Genomic DNA, 12066 nt, shown 5'->3' with positions numbered 1-12066 from the left:
CCCATGTAACTTGCTGAACCAACCAGTGGACTAGAATTGGATTTTCTGACTTACAAGCTCATTTGGCCCAGCTCGTCCTGCAATGCTAGGAGGAGCTCAGAAAGTCCCTCAGTTGGTGAAGAGGAGGATGAACAGAACGATACAAAACGTGGATCCCCATTCTTCACACTGCCATTGTCACAAGTCGCTTCACTTGAATTCTTAACAGTCCTTTGCACAGGGAGCTTTTGTCTTCCATCAGAAGTCTTTGTGTTATAGTGCTTCATCAGATGAAGAACATTTTGTACATTTGCTGTGACAGAGTGACTGGAACTAATGGACTTGAACACAAAAACAGCATAATCAAAGGATAGATTAAAAAAATAAGCAGCGATTTTCTTCACAACATTATCTCGATAGATTTAGCTTCTATAGAATTGAATATATTTTGATAAGCTGCTCAAAACATTGAGGAAGTACTGAGGCACAATTATTTTAAAGACAATGTTAACTCCAACTACAGGTTAACAGTTTTATTGCTCACATGCAACACCCCTGCTGCATGTTGTAGTCTTAGCTGACATGATACCACCAACTCAGTTGTTGCAATAAACCCTGGCAAGATTACTTGATGCGGTAACCTTGGTAGAAGGAAAACAAAATAACAGTGGAAGACAGCAGCACCAATGTACTGTGCAATTCCACTGAGATTTGATTCTGAGCCAGTGAGCCTCCATTAAACATTCTCCACCTCGTTGCACAATAACCAAACCTCCTAATGGCGGAACACGGAACAGTGTAAAAAAAAAATTCCTTATTTTCCTCCTTCTGGGGTCGCCACATATCTTTAGAACCTGAGAGGAGCATCTGAGCACCAGCCCCTAAGCTCCTTCATTATTATTCTATTAATCGCCTTCTAGGGGGATGTATAAAAGCCAACCCAGGTTATCTCTGCTTCCTTGTGGGTAAGCACCTGCCATTACCTCTGTATTTCACATATGTAAATAGAAAATGCATTACATTAGGAAATTGCAGGCAGAAAAATTACATTTCATACAACTTGGTATAGTTCATTGGAGCTCCAGTACAGTACTATCTCTCCTCTAACACTTACCACCCTCCCCAGAACATCACTAGTGCTTGAAGTTATGACGACTTTCATCGGTCTTCTCTGTGCGAGAATACAATGACCCAAGATTATTGCTCACTAAACTTACTGTGCCAGCGACAAATGGAAATTCTACAAATCCTGGCCAAACACGAGGTGACTGAGAGTTTTCTCCCCTCATATCATTCTGTAAAACAAGACATTATTTGTTAAAAACAATTAGAAGGACAAAAGGCATACAAGCTTACTTGGAACTGGAGATTTTTCAGTGATAATTTTCAAAACATGTATTCAGTTTGACATGATCAGTTTTAGTCATTCAAATTTATAAAAGTAGGAAATAGTGAGTGGAAAGCATAAACTATAAATACTACTACTATATTCCCATCTATCAGTGATAATGGGGCTGCTATCATAGAATTATATAGCACAGAAGGAGGCAATTCAGCCTATCGTGCCTGTGCCAGCTCTTTGAAAAAGCTATCCAATTAGTCCCACTCCCCTGCTCGATCCCCAAAGCCTCGCAAGGGTTTCCTTTCCAAGTATATATACACAATTCCCTTTTGAAAGTTACTACTGAATCTGCTTCTACCGTCCTTTCAGGTAGTGCATTCCAGATTGTAACAACTCGCTACGATGCTATATAATACTTCAGACTTTAAGTTTCAAATGCATTTAGTAAAAATGTCTCCAGAAATTATTTTTTTCACACCACTCCCCTACACCATCCCCAGATAAAAAGGCAGACAAACTGTTTCCAAGTCTCTCCCTAAATAACCTTTACATCACAGAATCACCATAGACATTTATGGCACAGAAGGAGGCCATTCAGCCCATCGTGTCTGTGCCTGCCGAAAAAAAGCTATCATGCCTAAGCCCACTTTCCAGCACTTGGTCCGTAGCCTTGTAGGTTACGGCACTTCAGGTGCATATCTAAGTACTTTTTAAAATGTGATGAGGGCTTCTGCCTCTACCACTCTTTCAGGCAGTGAGCTCTAGACCCCTACCATCCTCTGGGTGAAAACATTGCTCCTCAGCTCCCCTCTAATCCTTCTAAGATTACTTTAAATCTATGCCCTCTGGTTATTGACCTCTCTGCTAAGGGAAATAGGGTCCTTCCTATCCACTCTATCTAGGCCCCTCAATTTTATACACCTCAAATTAAATCTCCCCTCAGCCTCCTTTGTTCCATAGAAAACAACCCCAGCTTATCCAATCTTTCCTCATAACTAAAATTCTCCAATGCTGGCAACATCCTCATAAATCTCCTCTGTACCCACTCTAGTGCAATCACATCTTTCCTATAATGTGATGACCAGAACTGTACACAGTACTCTAGCTCTGGCCTAACTAGTGTTTATACAGTTCCAGCATAACCTCCCTGCCTTGGCTAAGGAAAGTATCCCTTATGCCTTTTTAACCACCTTATCTGTCCTGCTACCTTCAGGGATCTGTGGACATGCACTCCAAGGTCCCTCTGTTCCTCTACACCTTTCAGTATCCTCCCATTTATTGTGTATTCTCTTGCCTTGTTTGCCTTCCCCAAATGCATTACCTCGTACTTCTCCAGATTGAATTCCATTTGCCACTTTTCTGCCCATCTGACCAGTCCATTGATATCTTCCTGCAGTCGACAGCTTTCCTCCTCACTACCAACCACACAGCCAATTTTTGTATCATCTGCAAACTTCTCAATCATGTCCCCTACATTTAAATCTAAATCATTGACATATACCACAAAAAGCAAGTGATCTAGTACTGAGCCCTGCGGAACCCCACTGGAAACAGCCTTCCAGTCACAAAAATACCCGTCAACCATTACCCCTTGCTTCCTGCCACCGAACCAATTTTGGATCCAACTTGCCACTTTCCCTTGAATCCCATGGGTTTTTACTTTTCTGACCAGTCTGCCATGTGGGACCTTGTCAAAAGCCTTGCTAAAATCCATATAGACTACATGATATGCGCTACTTTCATCGACCCTCCTTGTTACCGCCTCAAAAAATTAAATTGAGTTAGTCAGACACGACCTTCCCTTAACAAATCCATGCTGACTGGCCTTAATTAATCCGTGCCTTTCTAAATGATGGTTAATACTGTCCCTTAGAATTGTTTCCAATAATTTGTCCACCATCGAGGCGAGGCTGACTGGCCTGTAATTACTCGGTCTATCCCTTTCTCCCTTTTTAAACAACTGTACAACGTTAGCAATTCTCCAATTCTCTGGCACCAAGCCTGTAGCCAGGGAGGATTGGAAAATGATGGTCAAAGCCTCCACTATTTCCTCCCTTGCTTCTCAACAGCCAGGGATACATTTCATCCAGGCCTGGCGATTTATCTACTTTCAAAGATGCTAAACCCCTTAATACTTCCTTTCTCACTATTGTTTATCCCATCCAATATTTTACACTCCTCCTCCTTAACTACAATCTCTGCATCGTCCCCCTCTTTTGTGAAGACAGACACAAAGTATTCATTAAGAACCATACCCACATCTTCCGCCTCCACACAGGTTACCTTTTTGGTTAGTCTTTCCTTAGTTATCTTACACGATATCATACGTGAAAGAGTGCACAAGGTGCTTCACCCTCCAAAAGACTAGGTAAAAACAGGCACCAACCACGTGGCATTGCATGTGTAAGCTCACAGCTATCAATGCAAGGCATACAGTGTGTTGATGCACCAATAAGTTGCGCCACTGGGTGTCCCAGTTTATCAGTCTGAACAGAAAAGTGAACTGCATCCTACATGATTCGCTTGATTCTGATTTCTACCACCCCAAGTATGAACAGAGCAAACAGCAAATTATAAAACACAGCAAATCACAAAATTCACTAATCATGTAGGACTGTATTGGAGGTCAAAAATAACATAACTTATATTACTTGAAATAGATTTGATTGAAAGCTGTAACCAGAGGATAGCCTCAAGTTACCATGACACAAGGCTATTTTAACCAACTAATGTCTAACAGTAACACAAGCCATTGTGTTCTAATCCAATTATGCAAGATGTACATTTAACAGTCTCAGTTTAAAAAAAAATTAGGCACAGCTATTAGCATCTAATATAATTGACTCCTATCATAGCTGAGATCACAACAGACCCAGTGAATCCATGCTAGGTCACCAAAGGGGAAAACTTGGACCCCTTCCACAAACCATGGGGTGCGTCTATAACTCAGATGGTCATCTGTGCATTTGACAACACACACAGTCACAGAGATCTACTGCAAGAGAAATATAGTGTATAAAGTCTTCAGAGGATACAACCTATTTCCAGCATAAACCTTTTCTAATGGAGCAATTGTCCATCTGTTTATGCTACAAGAACGTTCACTGCTGTGTTTTCTCAACCTGGTGCCACACCACCTTGTGTATCCTTTGGAGTACTGACCTTAACTCTTGGCAGATCAGCTTGCACTTTTGATGAATCATATGTAGGAGTTTTTGAAGCCAAGCCTAGCAACACAGTTAGTCACACCAAAAGCACAATTACAGTTTACAGCTTATATACTGGAAACAAAAAAAGGATGTATGCAGTTTGTCCACATATAGGGCCTTGCTTTAGAGGACATCTAAAAAGGTGAACAGAAATTAGGAAAGCTTTGTTGAAATTAAATTCATGAAAATGAAGTAACAGCTGCAGTTAACCAATTAGAAATAATTTCAGTCATTTCCCCCCCACCTTCACAATGTCTTTCTTTTTCTTGGTTTTCTTTTTCTTTTTTGCAGAACAGGATCCTATAAGTATTCTGTTTATTTCAAGTCCAGTCTGAAGCTGGAAAGAGACAAAAAAAAAAGTTTTTAAAAAAAAACACCCCCCCCATAAAATGATGTGCACTGGTACTCAAATCTTGCACAATACTGCTTGACTGCCAAGATCTAAGGCAGACATCTGTACTCAGACGTTGCAGTTTGTCCCATAGAGAGAGAGTTTCCAGAAATTACCTGCAGCATTGTGTTTGCTAAGTTAGTAAAAACATGATTTTGACATTTGTACAAGAATTTAGAATTGAAAATGTTTTCTATTTAAATAATGAAGTATGGCACAATTCTCACAGGATTTACTATGGTGCTAAACAAATCTTCAATGCTATTTAGTTCCAGGTTCCAGGCTGGCACTAGCCAACATAATTTAACTATTAACCAAACAGAGTGGAATGACATCCTGCAGTTTTCATGTAATATACATGAAAACTGCAGGATGTCATTCCTGCTGGTTTTACACATCTTACACCATTCACACTAAATACCACTTCAAAAACATGGAGCTGCAGCATAGCACAGTACTCCCAATAGAGAACTCATTTAATTAAATATATTACAAAGTGCATGTAGCAATAAAACTTCTCATGCACAGCCAGTTTTATTTAGGGCATGGGAGCCATTTAATGGCTAGTAAAAGAGGAATTCCTAATTTATAGCTTAATGGTGCATTCTTTTCTTTAAAAAAGCTTAAAGATTTTTATAACAAAGTCGAGAGAGTGTATAAACCATGCAAACTAGAATAAAAAGAAAATACATAATACAAACAATCCCCAAATGGTGAAGACAGCCATAATTGGGAAACATCCAGTGTCGGCAATAATAAAATGAGATTTGAAACCAGACTTAAAAAGTCATTCTAAGACAAGCAAGATTCATAGGTCCCTCTGCGCAGCAGTATGAGGAAAGGACTGTGTATGGTTCCGTTGGAAGACAGCTTATGTTGCCACGTAGTTTTAGTGTCTCAAAACTGAGTCTTCCAGGCAAATTTTATACCTTAACCCAGCAAAATACATGCCAGCAACTGGTTGAGCACAGCAAACTCAAGTTAACCCTTTAATTAGTGATTCATTAGATGCAAGGCACTTTGAAGTGTACTGAGGAAGTGATAACAGTGCTACATAAATGTAAGTTTCTTTCTTTGTTAGACTGCAGGAGCATTTCTGTACCAAAAGGGCAAAAACCACAACTGGATTAAGAATTAATTTGTTCCAAGCCTATCATACTTTTTCATTCTTCACATTTCAATAATTCTGCTTCAGAATGCAGCATTAGAAATTTGCAAAAAAAAGTCAATTTTCCAAATCTTGTGACTGAAGGAGAATTTCAGAAAATTAAAAAAAGTCTTCTGGTCAACAGAGTTAAGCTGAGTAGATAGATTAAGATAAAGAGAGATAGATAGAGAGATAGAGACAGATAAAACTTTTCACGTCTCAAAGCTCTTCACATGCGAGTTATTTTAAACTATCACTGTCGTGTACAGGAATGCAATTATTTTGTGCACAAACTACTTCATGAACAGCAATTAAAAATTATCAGTCTATTTTTGGTGGTAATGGTTGAGGGAGAAGAATTGGCCAAGATACCAGGGGAAGTTTAAATAGGCCCTATGGTTTTTAATGTCCATCTGAATACGCATTTGGTTTAACGTCTCATCCGGAGGATGGCACGCCCAGTATACAGCATTCCCTCAGTACTGCAATAGAGCGTCAGCTTAAATCATCAGCTCAAACTCCTTCTAACCCAAAAGTGAGTGTGGTAGTGAATGAGGAAAGCTGACACACAAGAGACTGTAATTAAAAGATTAACTATGCACTAGAAAAAGTTACGACAGATAAGGACCTTGGTATCACACAGCATCTTGTTTGTTAGCCATGACATAATCGCTCACTATATAGGTGAAACAATATAAACTGAATCTGGAGTAAGTGCTTTCCCATAACATGTGAAAGGGTGCTCCATAAAACTGGTAAAACAGAACACAGAAACTAAACTTTGAACGGGGTTGACAGTTCAAAAGAGTACAATTGTTATACTGAGATACTTCTCACCCTCTTCATGAAGGAAGTTTTATAGAACTGTAGAAGGCATCTGAATATGTACTTGTGTGAAGTTGTTCACAGCCTTGAAAGGTATGTTCGCCAAGTTACCGAAGTTGATTTTTAAAAAATCCATGGGCTTGATTTTAAAAGGGCGGCGGGATGGCAGCGGGGGGAGGGTCAATGTGTGCGCTGCAACCGCAAATAATAAAAACTTACCGTTCCCCACGCGATCGCAACTTAATTGGTGCCCCATAACCTTTGCTGTCCAAAAGCTGCGCAGTGGGCGGACTGTACACCCGCATAACAGGCTGTCAGCTGGAGCGTCTAGATTCAAAGGGCCATTGCTCCAACGGATTTTGCTGGAGCAAAGAACAAGACGACCCAATGGAGCAGCGCAGGGGCAAGGCTGCTCCAAGATTCAGTGATGCCTCACTTCAGCTGCTACTGGCCAGGGTGAGGAGGAGGGAATTATTTTACCCGGCCGACAGGAGGAAGTGTCCTGCCTCTGCTACCAAGAAGGCCTGGCTCGAGGTGGCAGAGGAGGTCACCAGCAGGAGCAACATATCCCACACCTGGGTCCAGTGCAGGAAGCACTTCAATGATCTAACTAGGACAGCAAAAGTGAGTACACTTACTGATTCTCCTGCATTCCGTGGTGCACATCACCCTGTCCCTGCACTCATTCTGCACTGCCAAAACTACTCCATCACATCACCCCTCACACCCACTTAAGGCTCATCCTCAACTTACCTGCACTTCCTCACCTCCCCATTTGTGACCCCATCACTACCACTCACCCAGTCCTGATCGAATGTGATGTCTCTGTCTCATACTCACCCTCTGAAGCACCTCTCTCACGGTCAGCCTCACCCAAAGCAATGCGTTCATCGGATGGCCACTTCACCATCACTCACACATCTGTACTTTCTCCCCTTCTAGGAGAAAAGAATGCAAAATGCACGCAAGAGGGAGAGGATTGGAGGGGGCCCACAACAAACAGTGGTCCTCACAGACGCGGAGGAGGAGGCCCTGCAGATCAGCTGCACCCTCAAGTGCCTGTCCGTCGGGGACACAGAGACCGGAACCCCACAAACGTCTGGTGATACAACTTTAACATTCATCACACACAACATAAGAACATAAGAAATAGGAGCAGGAGTAGGCCAATCAGCCCCTCGAGCCTGCTCCGCCATTCAATAAGATCATGGCTGATCTGATCCTAATCTCAAATCTAAATTCATGTCCAATTTCCTGCCTGCTCCCCGTAACCCCTAATTCCCTTTACTCCTAGGAAACTGTCTATTTCTGTTTTAAATTTATTTAATGATGTAGCTTCCACAGCTTCCCGGGGCAGCAAATTTCACAGACCTGCTACCCTCTGAATGAAGAAGTTTCTCCTCATCTCAGTTTTGAAAGAGCAGCCCCTTATTCTAAGATTATGCCCCCTAGTTCTAGTTTCACCCATCCTTGGGAACATCCTTACCGCATCCACCCGATCAAGCCCCTTCACAATCTTATGTGTTTCAATAAGATCGCCTCTCATTCTTCTGAATTCCAATGAGTAGAGTCCCAATCTACTCAACCTCTCCTCATATGTCCGCCCCCTCATCCCCGGGATTAACCGAGTGAACCTTCTTTGTACTGCCTCGAGAGCAAGTATGTCTTTTCTTAAGTATGGAGACCAAAACTGTATGCAGCATTCCAGGTGCGGTCTCACCAATACCTTATATAACTGCAGCAATACCTCCCTGTTTTTATATTCTATCCCCCTAGCAATAAAAGCCAACATTCCATTGGCCTTCTTGATCACCTGCTGCACCTGCATACTAACTTTTTGATTTTCTTACACTAGGACCCCCAGATCCCTTTGTACTGCAGTACTTTCCAGTTTCTCGCCATTAAGATAATAACTTGCTCTCTGATTTTTCCTGCCAAAGTGCATAACCTCACATTTTCCAATATTGTATTGCATCTGCCAAATCTCCGCCCACTCACCCAGCCTGTCTATATTCCCTTGTAGGTTTTTTGTGTCCTCCTCACTCTCTACTTTCCCTCCCATCTTTGTATCATCTGCAAACTTTGATATGTTACACTCGGTCCCCTCCTCCAAATCGTTAATATAGATTGTAAAGAGTTGGGGACCCAGCACCGACCCCTGCGGAACACCACTGGCTACTGGTTGCCAGTCCGAGAATGAACCATTTATCCCAACTCTCTGCTTCCTGTTAGATAACCAATCCTCCACCTATGCCAGAATATTACCCCCAATCCAGTGATTCTTTATCTTGAGCAATAATCTTATGTGGCACCTTGTCGAATGCCTTCTGGAAGTCCAAATACACTACGTCCACTGGTTCCCCTTTATCCACCCTGTACGTTATGTCCTCAAAGAACTCAAGCAAATTTGTCAGACATGACTTCCCCTTCGTAAAGCCATGCTGACTTTGTCCCATTAAATTATGTTTATCCAAATGTTCCGCTACTGTCTCCTTAATAATAGACTCCAAAATTTTACCCACCACAGATGTTAAGCTAACTGGTCTATAATTTCCAGCCTTCTGCCTACTACCTTTCTTAAATAAGGGTGTTACATTGGCAGTTTTCCAATCTGCCGGGACCTTTGCCGAGTCCAGAGAATTTTGGAAAATTATTACCAAAGCATCCACAATCCCTACTGCCACTTCCCTCAAGACCCTAGGATGTAAGCCATCAGGTCCAGGGGATTTATCCGCCTTGAGTCCCATTAATTTACTGAGTACCAATTCCTTAGTGATTTTAATCGTATTTAGCTCCTCCCCCCGCCCCTAGAGTCCCCTGTTTCTCCAGTGTTGGGATATTCTTAGTGTCCTCTACCGTAAAGACTGAAACAAAATATTTGTTCAGCATTTTTGCCATCTCCATATTTCCCACCATTAATTTCCCGGTCTCATCCTCTAAAGGACCTACGTTTGCCTTAGCCACCCTTTTTCTTTTTATATAACTGTAGAAACTCTTGCTATCTGTTTTTATATTTTTTGCTAATTTATTTTCATAATCTATCTTCCCTTTCTTAATCAATCCTTTAATTACTTTTTGCTGTCTTTTGAAGACTTCCCAATCTTCTATCCTCCCACTAAGTTTGGCTACCTTATATGTCCTTGTTTTCAGTCGGATACTATCCTTAATTTCTTTACTTAGCCACGGATGGCTGTCATTTCTTTTACACCCTTTTTTCCTCAGTGGAATATATTTTTTTTGAAAGTTGTAAAATAACTCCTTAAATGAACACCACTGCTCATGTACTGTCTTACCCTTTAATCTATTTTCCCAGTCCACTTTAATCAATTCCGCTCTCATACCATCATAGTCTCCTTTATTCAAGCTCAGTACGCTTGTTTGAGAACCAACCTTCTCACCCTCTAATTGGATATGGAATGTAACCATGTTATGGTCACTCATTCCAAGGGGATCCTTAACTAGGACATTATTAATTAATCCTGGCTCATTACACAGGACCAGGTCCAAGGTTGCTTGCCCCCTTGTAGGATCAGTTACATACTGCTCAAGAAATCCATCCCTAATACACACAATAAACTCTTCCTCAAGGCTGCCCTGCCCAATTTGATTTGTCCAGTTAATATGATAGTTAAAATCCCCCATAATTATAGCTGTTCCCTTATTACATGCCCCGACTATTTCCTGATTAATACTTCTTCCAGCAGAGTTGCAACTATTAGGAGGCCTATATACTACGCCCACTAGTGTTTTTTTTCCCCTTATTATTCCTCATCTCTACCCAACATGAATTGATGTTAACAATGATTGGCATGTTGAACACCTCAGTATGCTCATCGCAACATGACACTTCTGTGATGATGCTTAATATTGCCTTCTGTTCTCTTACAGGCCCTTCAACAACCGCAGTGACGGCAGAGAGCGATTCCTCAGAGGAGCTGCCGGCCTCTGAGGGCGCACCTTCACATCTTAGCGAGCCATCCACCAGCACAGATACTCACACCTCAGTGGGTCAGAGTAGTCAGTTAGTTGGGTTGGCATCTGGTGAGTCACCACACACACAAGTAAGCACGAGCAGACACAGCTGTGGAGAGCCCGCGTCGGTAGGCACACTCCTCTACAGGCTCTGCTCAGCTGGACACAGATGCTGAACCCCGGGGGCCATCCTTTAAAAGGAGAATGATCAAGGGGCAGCAGTCTATTTCCGAGGTACTGGAACAAGTGCCACGCACACTCTCCACAATAGCGCAGAGGATGGATGAGTCCAATTACTGCATTAGTGGAATAGTGGCACAGGTATGGGAGGGAATCTCAGATGGTGTCACAGGAACGTGAGCAACTGTCTGAGACAGTGTCGCACGTAACTGCTGAAATGTCTGAGATAGTATCGCAGGTAATTGCTGCGATGGAGAGAAGGCTAGCTCCATTGAGCTCCAAGCACGGCTCACAAATGAGTCCATTCAGGCCCTGACAACGGCTGTTCGGGGAAAAACATTCTGCCGCCTTAAGCAGGCAGACAAACTTTACATGGGCTTCCAAGGTATCACACATGTCCTCCAAACTGTTCTCCAGCAGGGTGGTAGGAGTGATGTGGGCCTAGTTCAGGAGAGGGATGATGGCGAAAGGGGACATGGAATAGGGACACCACTCAAATCGCTCCCATGTCTCACCCATTGCCACCCCCCTCAACCACTACCCGCAATGCTGCCTCTTCTCCAGGTGGCCGAGTCTGCCCCTGCATTGGTGCAGGTGGAGCTGTCTTTGGAGGGGTCCTCATGGGCTCCAAAACCCAAAGGGCGTGGGCTGAAAGCATCTAGGCAGTCCAGCCATGGACATGAGCAACCTGCCACTACCTCTGCTGCGGCCAGGGGGATGCACCACATAGAAGCGGTAGGAAGAGAAAGGCTAAGGATCTGTGATCACGAAGGGTATGCACCAGGATGTCTGACAGACTATTTGTTTTTTGTTAAAGTCACATTAAATGGTATCAATCTCACAGCTACTGCCACGTCTTGCCCATTCCTGACTGGCTTTTATGATAGCGCCCTTTCACGTGCTTCATGAACGGCGACCACCCTGTGGGTCATTTTACAGTGGGTGTATGTGTAGTTGCAGAACTGTTTTGTGTAGTGGGGGGGGGGGGGGGGGGGGGGGGCGGTGGCATTAGTGCTGCTCT

General features: G+C 42.7%; 1 protein-coding gene across 7 annotated transcripts in view; it reads right to left on the bottom strand.

Moving 5' to 3' along the window:
* cep57l1 (centrosomal protein 57, like 1) overlaps positions 1 to 12066 on the bottom strand; it is a 47989-nt gene that overhangs the window by 13996 nt on the left and 21927 nt on the right. For 6 of the 7 annotated variants that reach the window (XM_067985016.1, XM_067985015.1, XM_067985009.1 and 3 more), the window contains 3 exons: positions 4775 to 4867; positions 1197 to 1274; positions 55 to 320 (listed from right to left, as the gene is read on the bottom strand). In XM_067985016.1, the coding sequence (XP_067841117.1) occupies positions 55 to 320; positions 1197 to 1274; positions 4775 to 4867 (437 nt within the window). The remainder of the gene's footprint in view (positions 1 to 54; positions 321 to 1196; positions 1275 to 4774; positions 4868 to 12066) is intronic. The other variant, XM_067985014.1, reaches the window with a different exon arrangement.

This window comes from Heptranchias perlo, chromosome 5, assembly GCF_035084215.1.
Source record: "Heptranchias perlo isolate sHepPer1 chromosome 5, sHepPer1.hap1, whole genome shotgun sequence".
Taxonomy (NCBI): Eukaryota; Metazoa; Chordata; class Chondrichthyes; order Hexanchiformes; family Hexanchidae; genus Heptranchias; species Heptranchias perlo.
This window is presented reverse-complemented; position numbering and strand designations above follow the sequence as displayed.